Source organism: Otolemur garnettii, unplaced genomic scaffold (assembly GCF_000181295.1).
Source record: "Otolemur garnettii isolate 467f Iridium unplaced genomic scaffold, OtoGar3 scaffold00001, whole genome shotgun sequence".
Classification (NCBI taxonomy): domain Eukaryota; kingdom Metazoa; phylum Chordata; class Mammalia; order Primates; family Galagidae; genus Otolemur; species Otolemur garnettii.
The window spans coordinates 9,457,521-9,474,396 of NW_003852396.1; the positions used below are offsets into that span (position 1 = coordinate 9,457,521).

A 16,876-nucleotide genomic window follows, 5' to 3' on the forward strand; every position below is an offset into this window, starting at 1 on the left:
ACTTTGTGGAGGGTGCCTGTAGTCCCAGCTACTTGGGAGGCTGAGGCAAGAGAATTGCTTAAGCCCAAGAGTTTGAGGTTGCTGTGAGCTGTAATACCGCAGCACTCTACTGAGGGCGACATAGTCAGACTATGTCTCCAAAAAAAAAAAAAAAAAAAGAGAGAGAGAGAGAGAAAATAACGTGCTTAAGTCCACATGGCTAGTGAGGGCAGAGGCAGGATTTGAATCCAGGTCTTCCTGACTCCTAAGCCATTTTGTCATTACATTTTTGTGCAGAATATTATAGATCAGGAATCTGGGCTATGAGAATTTAAGATCTAGTAACCTTTAAAATACTACATTATTAATGAAACTTAACTCTTCCAAGGGTCACAGGCAGATAATAAAATAATGGAGATGCAGTTTTATGGCTTTTTTTTTTTTGTAGAGACAGCGTCTCACTTTATCGCCCTTGGTAGAGTGCCATGGCGTCAGAGTTCACAGCAACCTTCAGCTCCTGGCTTAGGCGATTCTCTTGCGTCAGCCTCCCGAGTAGCTGGGGCTATAGGTACCCACCACAACACCTGGCTATTTTTTTGTTGTAATTGGGCCAGCACTGGGTTTGAACCTGCCACCCTCGGTATATGGGGCCGGTGCCCTACTGACTGAGCCACAGGCGCCACCATTATGGCTTTGTTTTAGACCAATTAGTTTTGAAATCTTCATCTAGATTTAATTTTTCAAGAAAGAAAAAGAGAATACCCACACAGCCAAAAAATGGCCCTGAGACTAACTGAAACTCCTATTCAATTAAAGCCCACAAATACCTGTTTTGGAGGAAGTGCATCTTGGGAGACGGGATCAAGAGTCATAAATTTTTTATCCCTAACAATACTAAGAACATCGTAGAGAACACACATCTCTGTCAGGGCACTTCTCAAATTGTTCCTCACTGAGTCCCAAGGCCAAAGGGAAGGTTGAAATTTTACCAGCCCTAAAAAGATAAATAAAAAAAGAAAGACAAAGTAAGTATAAGTTACATTGGACAGATGACAGAAAGTTCATTTAGAGGTTTAACAATACTAAAAAGAGAAATAATGGATTTTATTTCAACTTGCTCCTTTTTGTCCCATTCCCTCCATCCTTTTTTCAATCTCTGTTAATATTAAGTAGGCATTTCTACAATTGCAAAACAAATATCATACATAATTATATATTCCCATAGCTTAAATCATTACATTATAGACAGGTTCTCATAGATCTTTTAAAATTTATGCTAACTTTATTTTTTTTTGTCACCCTCAGTAGTGTCATGGCGTCACAGTTCACAACAACCTAAAACTCTTGGGCTCAAGCAATCCCTTGCCCCAGCCTCTCAAGTAGCTGGGACTATAGGCACCCACCACAATGCCCAGCTATTTTTTAGAGATGGGGTCTTCCTCTTGCTCAGGCTGGTCTTGGGAAAAAAAATTATTTTTATTAAATACATGCTCACTGTATAGAGCTCAAATGATAAAGATTATTAAGAGAGTAAAAAAGTGAACGTTTTATTTTCTACCCCTAACTCTCTCCCCTCCAAAGAAATCACTATTAACAACTGGGGCTTAACGTTTCGAAGGTTTTTCTATGTACTTACATATATATTTTATCATTTTTCATTTACTTGCTTTTACCCCCACTAATAGGTCCTCAAGACATTTACACATCAGCCCTTATATATCCCTCTCATTTTTTTTTTTAACAGTGTATGTATTCTGAAACATGGATCTACAATACTTTTTACCATTCCTAAGTAATGGACATGTAGAGTGCTTCCAACAATGCCAGCAGTAGTAAAAAATTTGAACACATACTTGTCTAAATGTACAACTTTTTCTGTACATTAAATTCTTAGCCATCATATTGGTGAAAAAAGGTAGATAAACATTAAGACTATTAACTTAGATTCCCAGCACTGAATATTAACAATCTCTTAAATTTCTGCCAGTTTTATGCATGAAAACAGTACCTCAATGATGTTTCAGTTTGCCTCTCCTTACTAGTGAGACTGAGTCTACATTTATTGGCATCTTGAGTCTCTCCTCAGTGAGTTGACTGTTTATCTTTTCGCCTTTTTCTACTCAGTCATCTTTTTCTTTTCAGTTTAAAGGAATTCTTCGAATATCAGGATATCAACCAAGTCTGTGTCATACATATACCTGATACTTCCCCATTCTAACATTTATCTTTTTATTTAGTTTATAGCATCTTTTTATTTTAAAATTTTATGTAATTAACTTGTCTTTCTTTTTTATTATTTATTTATTTTTTTGAGACAGAGTCTCTCTGTGTCACCCATGGTAGAGTGCCATGGTGTCACAGCTCACAGCAACCTCAAACTCTTGGGTTTAAGTGATTCTCTTGCCTCAGCCTCCCAAGTAGCTGGGACTACAGGTGCCCACCACAACGCCCGCCTACTTTCTTACTGTAGTTGTCATTGTTGTTTGGCAGGCCTGGGCTGGGTTTGAACCTGCCAGTCCCGGTGTATTGGCTGAACTATGTCTTTCTTTAATAACACCTGCATTTCCTATCCTAGGAAAGTCTCTCCTACTCCTGCGGTTATGCAGTTTTTTTTTTTTTTTTATAAAATAAAAGTGTAAGTTTATTTTATTTAGACATAGGGAAGAGAGTGGGGTGAAGAGAAAGAGAAAAGATAGCAGAGAGCAGGGAGCGAGAGAAGGGAAGATGGAAGGGGAAGCAGGGAGAGACGGGTGTTAAGTCATACAATTATGCCTTTATTATTTCTTCCAACATTTTGTTTTACTTTCTTCATTGGTAATTTGATCCTTGTGGAAATAATTTTTTGTGAGGTTTGAAGTACTATTTACCATCCAACCCTGGCATGGGCTCCTAATTGTCCTAACATCACTGGCTTGAAATGACATCCTTACATGCCCTTTAGAATGGGTCTGCTGCATAACTAAATCAAGAATTGTAACTTTTTCCCTCTTAAATCCCCAACAGTAATAAGAATCCAAAACCCACTAGTATTGTTTCTTTAATTATCTCCTAGTTAGCCTCCTCCCTCGCAGTTTTGCTTCCCCTAGAAATCATTCACTACATGGCATACAGAGAAATCTTTAGCAGGGTCACCTGTCTCTATCCACCCTCCAAGAGCTTTCTGCTGTCTTCATAAAAGCCAAATGCTTCTCACCCTGCCAACCAGGGTCTGCATGACCTGGCCTCTGCCTACCTGTTCGACTTCACCTCATACTCCAGTCAACACAGACCTCTTTTTTCTGTAGTGCTGCTGTCATCGTCCACATTGCATAAGGAAGCAAAGTAACTCTCCCAAAGTCACACAGCTAGTAAGGGGCAGAGCCCCAATACAGGGTTCTTAGCTACTGAGTGGGCCACATTAAATGCACTTTATTAAAAACGCATGTATTTGGCCGGGCGCGATGGCTCGTGCCAGTAATCCTAGCACTCTGGGAAGCCGAGACAGAAGGACCCCTTGAGCTCAGGAGTTTGAGACCAACCTGAGAGGTTGAGTGAGATCCATCTCTATTAAAAATAGAAAAAATTAGACCGGCGTTGTGGCGGGTGCCTGTAGTCCCAGCTACCGGGAAGGCTGAGGCAGGAGGATCACTTGAACTCAGGAGTTTGAGGTTGCTGTGAGTTGGGCTGATACCACGGCACTCTAGCCATGAGACTGTCTTAAAAAAAAAAAAAGAAGCATTTATTTAAAGACTTCACCAGTGTGAGCATCTCAAACGCTCGAGAAGACCCATAGAAGGATAAGGAGTATAAAGAGTTATACCCTAACCTGCTCGGATGTAATAAAAAGATGGTGGGCATAATACTATTCCGCGAAGCTGATATTTTCAAAGGGCTCCCAAGCACAGTATTCTACCTAGCGTGGGAGACACAATGACATTACTCGGGTGGCTACTGGACCCCACATTCGCGGACTCGAGAGCAGACACCGGCCTTACCTTCCTCGTCGTCCTGGTCTGCGCTGGACCCAGCGCCCGCCCAGTCTTGAGAGTCGCCCTCGGTCCCGGACGCCTCCTCCTCCTCGGAGCCCGAACCCTGGCTGAAGTCGATCCGCTGCGCCAGACGCGCCAAATTCTGTGACATGGACAATGGCTGCAGGTAAGTCTCGGTGCCATCCAGGCCCACCTCTTGGACCTGCTTCTCGCAGGCCGATTCGATGCTGATCCGCACAGCGCGCACCCCGGACATGCTGGCGGCGTCGACGAGCCGCTGGAAGATCCCCGTCGGCAGCCGGGACCCAGAACCCCAGAACTGTGATGCCTCTCAGGACCGTCAGTAAACCCCACGCAACTCTAGAGTGAGAAACAAAGCCTGTGCCCAGCCACCTTCCCAGGATGCACTGCAAGGCGCACACCCCCGCCCCTCCCCCAAGACGCGCGGGTCAAAACTGCGCAGGCGCGGGAGTCCCGGCGTTTCTGAGAGCACTTCCGGTAAATCTTTGCAGACAGGTCGGGAAGTACTTCCTGGCCTCTAGGAGGCGTTGCCGGCAGCTGGAGGGAAGGTAGGATTCGGAAGCCGTGACCTTGGGGAACCTGTTCTGTGTTTAAGGATTACTTGTTTAAAAACAGTGAAGGGCCGGGCGCGGTGGCTGAAATACTGGCACTCTGGGAACCGAGGCGGGAGGATCGCTTGAGGTCAGGAGTTCCAGAGGGGAAAACAGGAATAGGAGGAGAAGAAGCTGCCCCACTTTTAATTCAGAAATGGTTTTAGAGAGCCTTTTGTTTTCTTTCTTCCGATAGGGAAAGAACTGCGTCAGAGCCTCTAAGTCCCACTGAACGCAAGTCTCTCAATTATATTGTTTAACCTTAGAGCTGGCTTTGTCTAGTTGTGCACATAAATGAATTTAGGTATTTCAAGGGTACCCCATTTTTGCCATTGTAGTTTGGGGATCTTTATTGGTTAAGACCGTTTTTCTAGGTACCTACGGAGGAGGAGGGGTCTCACCGTAAAGTATTCTACATCAGTTTAGCTGGAGTTGCAGTTGTTAGGAACAACTTGGCTTTAAATGAGTGATTGCTTATAGTTTGGGCTTCTTTTGTAAATGACCAAAGACAAAAAGAGAAAAGTGTTTTGGATCTGGCATGCTGCTTAATGAAAATTACTCTTCAGGTGTCACCCGAGTCCTTTCTCCCCTCTTACATAACTAAGTGCTTAGGCACTAAAAAATAGCAACCCTTTCTATGTGCCCACTGAGTTAAGATTCCCTATGAAACCGTTCCACGTTACAAGCAATGAGCTCAAACGCTCCGAAAGACAGTTGACTAAGGTGACTTTTGGAGAATGGTGTTCCTTATTGGGGGAGTTATCTTCATCCTCATAGAAAGCTTTCCCCTCGTTTTGTCACTCAAAAAGGGACGTTAGATATGCCAGATGAACCAAACTTCTGAGTTTAGCTAGGTTTTTAATTAAAATTACAAATTTTGCTTAAGCTAAGAGACATTTCACTTACTTTCTTCAAAGAGAGAAACTATTTCCTTCTCTGACCAAAATTCAAAGGAGAGAAAAGGCTGTACAAACTCTGATGAATAGTTCAACAACCAACCCTTAATGTCAGAGAAAAGTGAAAATCACAAATTCCCGGATAGCAGAATCTCTAGAGAACAAAACCAAAACTACCTTTTTTTTTAAGAGTCTCAATTTTGTCACCCTTTGTAGAGTGCAGTAGCATCACAGCTCACAGCAACCTCCAGCTCTTGGGCTTAGCGGAGTCTCTTGCCTCTGCCTCCCAAGTAGCTGGGACTACAGGCACCTGCCACAAAGCTGGCTTTTTTTGTTATTGTTGTAGTTTGGCCAGAGCCAGGTTCGAACCCAGTACCATTCATATATGGGGTTGGTGCCCTACTCACTGAGCCACAGGCACCACCCCAAACAAAACTACCTTAAAACCAGAGCTTCAATTCCAGCTCCATCAAATGTGGAATCTTATCATTTGAATAAAGTCTGAATCTCACAACAAAACTAGGAAGATTTGAACCTAATGAGCAGTCTCAAAAGAGGCCCCTATCAGCTTCAGTGAGGTTGAGTGAATGAAAAGCTTTTTCTACCCAGGCCTTGATTGTAGATGATACCTGGAGACTTACTTTGGGTATCTTTGTGGTTTCCAAAATGTCAACTTGAGATAATCAAGAATGTAGTTCAAAGAGAGTTTAAGGACTGTCCTACTGTCCTCAGAAAGCTTACTGGTATATAAAACCCTTTCATACCTTCTTGGCATGTAACTTCATCAGTTTTGACATTTGAACCAAGTTGGGGGAGTGCATCCTGTGTGGGATAGCCAGGACAAAATGGCATTCTCCTTCACAGTCTGTCTTTGCTTTATTTCTCTTCATAATACTTAATGCCACCTGACATATTATGTCTTTATAGTTTGTCATCCCCTACAGGCAGTCTCCAGGCTATAAACAAGATAGGTTCTGTAGGTTTAAGATGAATTTGTAGCTAAGTTGGAACAGGTACATTTACCTATTACCTGTAATAGCCTCCATTCATAAGTGCAAGCTGTACATACGTTGGATGTTTGTAACTTGGGAACTGTCTGTACAATGCCCAGCATAATCATCTGATGCCTATTCTGACCAGGTACCGTTAAAGGCACTAGCGCTACACAGTTCCGGACTTTACATTCCAGAGGGCAAGATAGATATTCAATATATATTTGTTAATGAAAGATTATTTTTGTCTGGAGGCACGATATTAAAAAGAGACATAGTATATCATGAAATTTTTTATATGTATTTATTATTATTGTTTGGGATTCATTGAGAGTACAAAGAATTAGGTCACACTGATTGATTGCATTTGTTAAAGTCCTTCTTACACTTGTGTCCCTCTCCCAAGAGGTGTGCCATACACCTTGACCCTCCATCTCCCACCCTCCTCCCCTCTCCCCAATATCTCATTCCCCTACCCTACCCCTTGCATTAGCTCATCTACTGCACTCATACTAGAATTGAGTACACTGGATTCTTGCTTCTCCATTCTTATGATGCTTTACTGAGAAGAATACGTTCCACCTCCATCCAGGTTAATACAAAAGATGTAAAGTCTCCATATTTTTTAGTGGCTGAATAGTATTCCATGGTAAACATATATCACGGCTTGTTAATCCATTCCTGGATTGATAAGCAATCATGAAAAACAAAATTTTTGGTGGGGGGGGGGATACAGTCTTACTATGTTGCCCTGGGTAGAGAACCATGGCGTCACAGCTCACAGCAACCTCCACCTCTTGGGCTTAAGCAATTCTCTTGCCTCAGCCTCCCAAGTAGCTGGGATTACAAGAGCCCACCACAGCGCCCGGCTATTTTTTGTTACAGTTGTTGTTGTTTAGCTGGCCTGGGCCAGGTTCGAACTTGTCACCCTCAGTGTATGTGGCTGGCGCTGTAACCACTGTGCACCAAGCCAATCATGAAAATTTTTATCCATATTTCTATTTCAAAATAGTGCTTATTTCAGAATAATATTTAGGAATTTATACTCAAAAGGCATAGCTAACATCCAAAGTAGAACAACAAAAAATATTAAAGATTAACTGCTTAGTACTAAAGCGGTCTGGAATCTTGCACAATAGCAAGATTGGCTATTAATCTTATTAATCATGAATGAGACTAGAGTGTTGATCCCTGGCTGATAATTATTGAAGAACACTGGGGAAAATTTTAACCATTACAGTAATTTTTATTTCACAAAGGACAGTGGTGATGTTTAACAAAAACTTCACTTATAAATTAAAGTATGCTCACTTCAATGTTGTAATTTGATAGTGCTGCTTTTCCCTTTCTTCTTGCAAATAACCAACAAGGTAAAACTGCTTCCAATTGGCAATCCAAACAGGGGAGGAGTCATGGCTGCCCGTAGTTGGTAATGTCTATGAAAGGCAAACTGCCAACTTCTGAGTATGGGTTAACTTCACAAAGGCTGAAGTGTACCCATTGGCACTTTGTCCATGAAAAAAGTATACTTTCTGGAAAGGATATTTAAAATCCAATACAAAGATTCACAAGAACTATCCACATTTATTTCTTTTTTTTTTTTTCTTAAAAAGTATGAGATGGAGTCTCCTTCAGTTGCCCAGGCTGGAGTATGGTGATAGGATCACAGCTCACCAAATGATTCTAAACACTTGATTTTTCTAATACTCAAAAATATCCAATTCGAAGCTGCAAGATTCATTTGAAAATACTTAATGTCATACAAATATAAGTTATTAGATAGTAGGAATAATTGTATGATTCCTGATCATGTTTATATTTAATATATATAAACACAACACTGATTTTCCTGATATTATAGAAAAAAACAATGACATTGGTATGTATGTAAAAAAAATTACAGAACATTTCAGTTAGGTTTCTTTGTTCCCAATATGCTCTTTCAGACAGATATGCAAAATAATATAGAATACAATGTTAATCTAGTCCCTTCATTTTGAAAGCCAAAAAGTGAGGTTTAAGTAGTGAGATCATTTCTATTAGATTTTATATCTGAATTGATTAATGAGTTAATCAACCATAATTATTTCTTTTTCTAAATGAGTATCAGCTGATTTAATCTCGTCCAATTGTATGGGTCTCTTTTGGTTGATCAATACGATACAGAAATTCTGCAGGTAAGAAGTATCCAAGATATTCCACTGTATCTGGGGTAGTGTCATAATGGTAGTGTCCACCTTCTCCATGATGACTAAAAAAGTGAGTGTGCTCCAGTCGCAAATCAAAACCCTAGGATAACAAGCAATCTGTTAGGACTAATATTATTTTGATTATAATTTGTTTTAGGGAGAGGAAGAACTTTTTATGTTACAGTAGTTTTTACTTATGTTTATTTTATTGAGACAGAGTCTTGCTCTATTGCCCAGTCTAGAATACAGTGGCATTATTGTAGCTCACAGCAACTTCAAACTCCCAGACTCAAGTAGTCTGCCAAGTACCTGAGACAACATTCATTCCACACTATGCTCAGCTAATTTTTCTGTTTTTAGTAGAGACAGGGTCTGGCTTTGCTCAGACTGGTCTCGAACTCCTGAGCTGAAGCAGCCCTCCTACCTCAGACTCCTAGAGTGCTAGAATTATAGGCATGAACAACTGTGCCCAGCCAATAGTTTTTATTTTCAAAATAGCTAGCACAGGAGGCCAGTCACAGTGGCTCATTCCTGTAGCACTCTGGGAGGTCAAGGCAGGTGGATTGCTTGAGCTCAGGAGTTCCAGACCAGCCTGAGCAAGAGACTCTGTCTCTATTAAAAACAGAAAATTAGCTGGACGTGGTGGCACAGGCCTGTTGTCCCAGCAACTCAGGAGGCTGAGGCAAGAGTATCTCTTGAGCCCAGGAGTTTGAAGTTGCTGTGAGCTATGATGCAATGGCACTTTACCCAGGAGGACAAAGTGAGACACTGACTCAAAAAATAAAAAATGAAATAGCTAGCACATACACATTTTCCAGATTCAAAGGGTGCAAAAGGAAATACTCAATGAAATGTGTCGTTCCTCCTATCTCCTGCCAGTTAACTCCTCTCCTAGCAGGCGACCAGTATAAGCAGTACATTCTTGCATATGCTTCCAGAAATATTTACTTTTATTATTTCTTTACTTAAATTGAAGCACTTTGTACATACTTTTCTGTATAGAGTTTTTTTCGGGGGGGGTGTTTATTTTTTAAATAGAGACAGGGTCTTGCTCTGTTGCAAAGGCTGGAATGCAATGGACTGACCATACTTCAGTGTAACCTTAAACTGTGGCCTGAGTAATCCTTCTGCACCTAGACCTACAGGCATACACCACCACACCCCAGTAATTCTTTACAAAGTGTCTGTGGAGACAGGGTCTCCCTATATTGCTCAGGCTGGTTTTCAATTCCTAGTGATCTTCCTGCATCAGCCTTCTGAAGTATTGGGATTATAGGCATGAGCCACCGTGCCTGGCCAGAGGTTTTTCTGGGTTTTTAACTTAACAATGTATCTGGAGATGTTTGTGTATCAGATCATAGAAATGCTTCCTCATTCTTTACACCTACATGGCATTTCACATTGTATGTACATAACTCTTCCCAAATGACATATTATTTCCAATTCTTTGGCTACTATAATAACTCTGTCATGAATAATTTTTTAACTAATCATTTTAATGTAATTATGCATATATATTTGAGGATGAAGTCCTAGATATGTAATCAATGGATCCAAAGATATGATCAGTATTTTAGTAGACACTATGTATTTTCTTTGGTCTATAATTCTTCTAGTTTTGTGCATGCGATATTAGAATATTATAAACACCAAATGAGATTAAAGAGGACCAGAATTTAATTGTGGTTTTACTTTTTTATTTATTTATTTTTTTTGAGACTGGGTTGCTTGCCCAGGATGGTCTCAAATTCCTGGGGGTCAAGTGATCCTTTTGTCTCAGCCTCTCAAATAGCTAGGGCAACACGGGTGTACCACCATGCCCTGCTACATCTACTGTTCAATAAAATGATTTGGAGAAGTATTTGAAGTGTCTGTGTCTTCACTTTCCCAATGGTAAAAATCTGCTCTTCCTAACTGATAGGGTGGTAAGCCATCCGTTCCCTTATTACCTTTCAAGATAATTCTAGAGATTATCCTAGTGCTTAAATAACCACAACACAAAAAATACTTAATTTTAAAAGAATATCCTAAAAATCAAGCATTACCATGTACTATTAGTGCAATATAAAATATAGACACAGACTTACTGGGTCTCTGGAGACGAAAACTGGCAGACAAACTAAAGGAGCATTCATCTCATAAAAATGAAGCCATTTATTCACATCTTCATCTGAGTTCAAGGGGCAGGAAGAAAATCCTGCTGGCTGCAATACAAGATTGTTAAACAGGTAAACATACTGAATATTATTGAGAAATAAAATTTAAAACACAATTTCATTAAGTTAAAATTTTTAAGCCTTCTTATGTATTCTACTGACTATTTTTGGACTTTGAATGGCCACAACAATTTTGAAAAAAGAACATTATATGGTTTATACTTTTTTTTTTCTTTTTGGGAGACAGTCTCACTATGTCGCCCTCAGTGAAGGGCTATGGCATCATAGCTCACAGCAACCTCCAACTCTTGGGCTTAAACGATTCTCTTGCCTCAGCCTCCCAAGTACCTGGGAATACAAGCGCCTGCCACAACATCCGGCTGTGTTTTTGTTGCAGTTGATTAGCTGGCCCAGGCTGGGTTCGAACCTGCAACCCTCGATGTATGTGGCTGGCACCATAACCACTGTGTTGCGGGCACTGAGCTGGTTTACACTTCTTGACTTCAAAACTTAATACAAAGCTACAGTCATCAAAAGAGTGCAATACTAGCATAAAGACAGACATCAGACTGGTGGTAAAGAAAAAAAAAGCCCAGAAATAAATCCTTGCATATATAGTCAAATGATTTTCTTTTCTTTTCTTTCCTTTTTTGAGACAGTCTCAAGCTGTTGCCCTGGGGAGAGTGCTGTGGTGTCATAGCTCCCAGCAACCTCCAACTCAGGCTCAAGCAATCCTTTTGCCTCCGTCTATTAGTAGAGATGGAGTCTCACTTTGGCTCAGGCTGATCTCAAACTCCAGAACTCAAGCAAATCCACCCACCTCATCTCAAACTCCTGAGCTCAAGCAATCCACCCACCTCAGCCTCCTAGAGTGCTAGGATTACAAACACGAGCCACTGTGACTGGCTAGTTAAATGATTTTCAACAAGAGTGTCAATACTATTCAATGAGGAAAGGACAGTCTTCAACAAATGGTGGTGCATTTGCATGAAAAAGGTGAACTGGGACCCTCCATCTTACACCATACACAAAAATTAATTCAATGTGGATGGATCAAAGACTTAAAGTATTAGTAGAGCTAATACTTATATAGAAGAATACCTATGGTAAAAGTTTAAGGATATTGGATTTGGCCATGATTTCTTGAAAAGTGCAGTCAACAAAAAAAAGACATAAAATTTTAATAAAAATTAAAACTTTTGTGCACCAAATGACAAATGTGTAGCAACAAAGTTACAAGGCAGCTAATGGAATGGTAGAAAATACTTGCAAATCATATCTGATAAGGGATTGATACTCAGAATATAAAGATCTAAAACAAACACCTTAATTAGAAAATGAGCAAAGAGGCAGTGCCTGTGGCTCAGTGAGGACGGCGCTGGCCCCACATACGGAGGGTGTTGGGTTCAAACCTGCCCCTGGCCAAACTGCAAACAAAAAAATAGCTAGGTGTTGTGGCAGGCGCCTGTAGTCCCAGCTACTTAGGAGGCTGAGGCAAGACAATCACCTAAGCCCAAGCCCAAGGTTGCTGTGAGCTATGACGCCACAGCACTCTACCCAGGTCTGTGTCAAAAAAAACCAAAATAGTGTTGGCTACGATGTAGAAAAATGCATTGCTGAGGGCAGTGTAAAATGGTGTAGCACTATGGAAAAATCTTATGGTAGTTCCTAAAAGAATTAAACATAAAATTATCATATGACCCAGAAATTCTAAGTCTGGGTATAAACCCAAAAGAACTGAAGCGTCTTGAAGAGATACGTGTACATCCATGTTCACAGCAGCATAACAATAGCCACAATATGGAAGACCGCTTTTCCCTCCCTCTTCTACCCCCAACCCTAAAAAAAAAGAAAAAAAAGTAGAAGGAACCCAGTTTTTTTGTTTTTTTTTTTCAGAGACACAGTCTCACTTTATTGCCCTTGGTAGAGTGTCGTGATGTCACAGCTCACAGCAACCTCCAACTCCTGGGTTTAAGTGATTCTCTTGCCTCAGCCTCCCAAGTAGCTGGGACTACAGGTGCCCGCAACAACGCCCAGCTATTTTTTTGTTGCAGTTTGTCTGGGGCCGGCTTTGAATCCACCCCCTCAGTATATGGGGCTGGTGCCCCACTCACTGAGCCACAGGCGCTGCCCAGAAGCAACCCAGTTTTCATTGATGGATGAATAGAAAAACAAAATGTGTATACATACAATTGAATGTTATTGGCTTGGCACCCACAGCTCAGTGGTTAGGGCGCCGGGTACAAACACTGAGGCTGGCAGGTTTGAACCTGGCCCGGCTCTGCTAAACGACAATGGCAACTACAACAACAGAAACAAATAGCCGGCCCTTGTAGTCCCAGCTACTTGAGCCCAAGAGTTTGAGGTTGCTGTGAGCTGTGATGTCACAGCACTCTATCAAGGGCAACATAATGAGACCCTGTCTCAAAAAAAAAAAAAGGAATATTATTCTGTCTTAAACAGGAAATTCTGCTATTCTACAACATAGATAGACCTTGACAACATTATGCTATGTGGAATAAACCAATCACAAAAGAACAAATGACATAATGATTCCACTTGTATGAGCTATCTAGAGTGGTCAAATTTATAGAGATAGAAAGCAGAATGGTGGTTGTCAGAATAGAGGAAATGAGGGTTACTGTTGAATGGGTACAGAGTTTCAGTTTTACAGGAAGAGGAGAAAAGTTCTGGAGATGTATGGTGGTGATGGCTGAATAGTAACAAGAGTATAAATAATACCACTGAGTTGTATATTTAAAAATTGTTAAAAAGGTAAATTTTAAGTTATGTGTATTTTACCACAACTATTTTTTTGAGACAGAGTCTGTCTCACTCTGTTAATAGCCCTGGGTGGTGTCATCATAGCTCACAGCAACCTCCAAACTCTTGGGCTCAAGAGATCCTCTTGCCTCAGCTTCCTGAGTAACTGGGACAACAGGCATCTGCCACCACACCCAGCTAGTTTTTCTATTTTTAGTAGAGATGGGGGTACTCTTGCTCAGGCTGGTCTTGAACTCCTTTCACTCAAGCAATCTACCTGCCTCATCCTCCCAGAGTGCCTAAACAGGTTGCTTGAGCTCAGGAGTTTCAGACCAGCCTGAGCAAGAAGGAAGCCTGGTCTCTAAAACAGCCAGGTATTGTGGCAGGTGACTATAGGCTGAGCTACTCGGGAGGCTAAGGCAAGAGGATCACTTGAGCCCAAGAATGTGAGGCTGATGTGAGCCATGACACCATAGCACTCTATTTACCAAAGGCAATAAAGTGAGACAGAAAACAAAAACAAAAAAATAGGTGGCATCTGTGGCTCGATGGGTAGGGTACCAGCCACATATACCCAGGCTGGTGGGTTCAAATCCAGCCCGGGCCAGCTAAAACAACAATGACAACTGCAACAACAACAACAACAAAATAGCCCCTGGCTCAGAGCCTGTGGCTCAAGCAGCTAAGGCGCCAGCCACATACACCTGAGCTAATGGGTTCAAATCCAGCCCCGACCCACCAAACAACAATGATGGCTACAACAAAAAATAGCCAGGCATTGTGGTGGGTCCCTGTAGTCCCACCTACTTGGGAGGTGGAGGCAGGAGAATTACTTGAGCCCAGAAGTTGGAGGTTGCTGTGTGCTGTGATGCCACTACACTGGCTCTGTCTTAAAAAAAAAAAAAAAAAGGCTCGGCGCCTGTGGCTTAAGTGGCTAAGGCACCAGCCACATACACCTGAGCTGGCGGGTCAAATCCAGTCTGGGCCCACCAAACAATGACAGCTGCAACCAAAAAATAGCTGGGTGTTGTGGCGGGCACCTGTAGTCCCAGCTACTTGGGAGGCAGAGGCAGGAGAATCGCTTGAGCCCAGGAGTTGAAGGTAACTGTGAGCTGTGATGCCACAGCACCCTACCCAGGGTGACAGCTTGAGACTCTTGTCTCAAAAAAAAAAAAAATAGCCTGGTGTTGTGGCAGGCGCTTATAGTCTCAGCTACTTGGGAGTCTGAGGCAAGAGAATCACTTAAGCCGAAGAACTGGAAGTTGCTGTGAGCTGTGACTCCACAGCCCTCTACCCAGGACAAGAGCTTGAGACTCTGTCTCAACAAAGCTTAATAAAATATTCTATCCTTAATGTCCTATAAACATATACTTAACCCATAAACTAAACTGTTTTTTGTTTATTTATTTTGAGACAGGGTCTCCCTCTATCACCTAGGCTACAGTGCAGTGGCTCATTAGCACTCACAGCAACTCAAATTCCTGGCCTCAAGCAGTCCTCCAGCCTTGGCCTCCCAAAGTGCTAGGATTGCAGGCATAAGCCACCATGCTCAGTCCAAGATTAATCTTTACAGTGACCTTTTCTTTCCTCAAAAGCACAACCACCTTAATGGCAAAGTCTACTATATAGAGTTTGGGATTTGGGCAATGAAAATAAGCAGTTTTTAAGGCTCACAGTTTAATTTACCTTGAACTTAAATACACTGACAAGAAAGTTCTAATACATTAATGTGAAAAAAGAATTCTAGCTAGATAGTATCTCACAATATGATTTATAGTACTGTTTATCAGTTAAAGTAATACAATTAAAGTGAAAGGATTTGTTATGGTATCTTTAAAGGTCAGATTCCTAACACATAATTAATTATTTTTTCAGTTTTTTGGCTGGGGCGGGTTTGAACCTGTCACCTTCAGTATATGGGGCCGGTGCCCTACTCCTTGAGCCACAGGTGCTGCCTCCCCAACACATACTTAAACATCCCAAGATCTTCAGCATTGCACACAACCCCCCACATACATGCATGCATGCACGCACACATAGGCGCTTACCATAATGTGAGACTTCACTTTTCCTTTCTGAATTACAAAAGTACCTCCCATCCCTACGGGTTTATCTCCATAATGTTTTTCCAGAGTCTGTCTCATACAAGTCACAAAATTAAGATGTCCAGTTCTTCTTTTTGCTTTCACCTCAATGACCTGCAGGGAATATAAATACGTATATCATCAGCTAGGCTGCAAAATTTTATGTGAATAACTACCAAAGTGAAACAGTATATAATTTAATGACATCAAGCAAATATTCTCTTCTTTGCTTAGAGCTCCCAGATCTGAGCTGAAGTATCTCAATCCTCTGTGCATCTTGATTATATATATGTATACACACAAATAATCAGTTACATATAATTTACTCTAATAATAAGTATTAGTTCTGCATTCTTGAACTAAGAAAGAGAGTTATAGAGACTATTTTATTTTCGTCTTACCATTATACATACTGACAAGGATTTAGAGACTTTCTTTTTTTTTTTTTTGGGACTGAGCCTCAAGCTGTCCCCCTGGGCAGAGTGCTGTGGCATTACAGCTCACAGCAACCTCTTACTCCTGGGCTCAAGCAGGTCTCCTGCCTCCGCCTCCCAAGTAGCTGGGACCACAGGCACCCGCCACAACGCCTGGCTATTTTTTGGTTGCAACCGTCATTGTTGTTTTGGCGGGTCCGGGCTGGGGATTCGAACCCGCCATCTTAGGTGTACGTGGCTGGCGCCTTAGCCGGTTGAGCTATAGGCGCCGAGCCGATTTAGAGACTTTCTTAACATGTATGTGAAGTTGGTAAAAGGTTAAGAATTCCCAGGCTTAAAGGGATCAATCTTTGATTAATGAGAATGAGGGGAAATGATAACATTTTTTCGTTTCCCTTAAAATGAAGTGAGCCACCACTCATGGTCTTGCTATGCATTTTTGCTACCATCATTTCTATCTAGAACAATATATGATCAATCAGAAATGAGCAAATTACTTGTTTACTACCTATAAGTAAGCATTTATTTTAGCTGCATGATTCATTTAAGTGACAAATTCATTCCCCAAATTAATATTCTTGCCTTTTAGTTACTCAGAAAAAGATATTGCTTACTAAGTTTTAACCTCAGTTTTTTGTTTTTGATTTTTTTTGAGACAGGGTCTCACTTTGTTGCCGTGGGTAAAGTGCTATGGCGTCATAGCTCACAGCAACCTCAAACAATTGGGTTCTTGCCTCAGCCTTCTGAGTAGCTGAGACTATAGGAGCCCGCCACAACACCAAACTACTTGGAGAGATGAGGTCT

General features: G+C 41.3%; 2 protein-coding genes across 4 annotated transcripts in view; both read right to left on the reverse strand.

Moving 5' to 3' along the window:
• MED17 (mediator complex subunit 17) overlaps positions 1–4,355 on the reverse strand; it is a 28,006-nt gene extending 23,651 nt beyond the window's left edge. The window contains exons 1-2 of the mRNA XM_003780822.2: positions 3,954–4,355; positions 807–973 (exon numbers count right to left, since the gene is read on the reverse strand). Coding sequence (XP_003780870.1) covers positions 807–973; positions 3,954–4,203 — 417 coding nt within the window. The 5' untranslated portion in view covers positions 4,204–4,355. The remainder of the gene's footprint in view (positions 1–806; positions 974–3,953) is intronic.
• A 4,181-nt stretch (positions 4,356–8,536) lies between these two features.
• Positions 8,537–16,876, reverse strand: part of CUNH11orf54 (chromosome unknown C11orf54 homolog) — a 31,752-nt gene continuing 23,412 nt past the window's right edge. For all 3 annotated transcript variants that reach the window (XM_003780823.3, XM_023511481.1, XM_023511482.1), the window contains exons 7-9: positions 15,603–15,752; positions 10,723–10,839; positions 8,537–8,735 (exon numbers count right to left, since the gene is read on the reverse strand). In XM_003780823.3, coding sequence (XP_003780871.1) covers positions 8,562–8,735; positions 10,723–10,839; positions 15,603–15,752 — 441 coding nt within the window. In that variant the 3' untranslated portion in view covers positions 8,537–8,561. The remainder of the gene's footprint in view (positions 8,736–10,722; positions 10,840–15,602; positions 15,753–16,876) is intronic.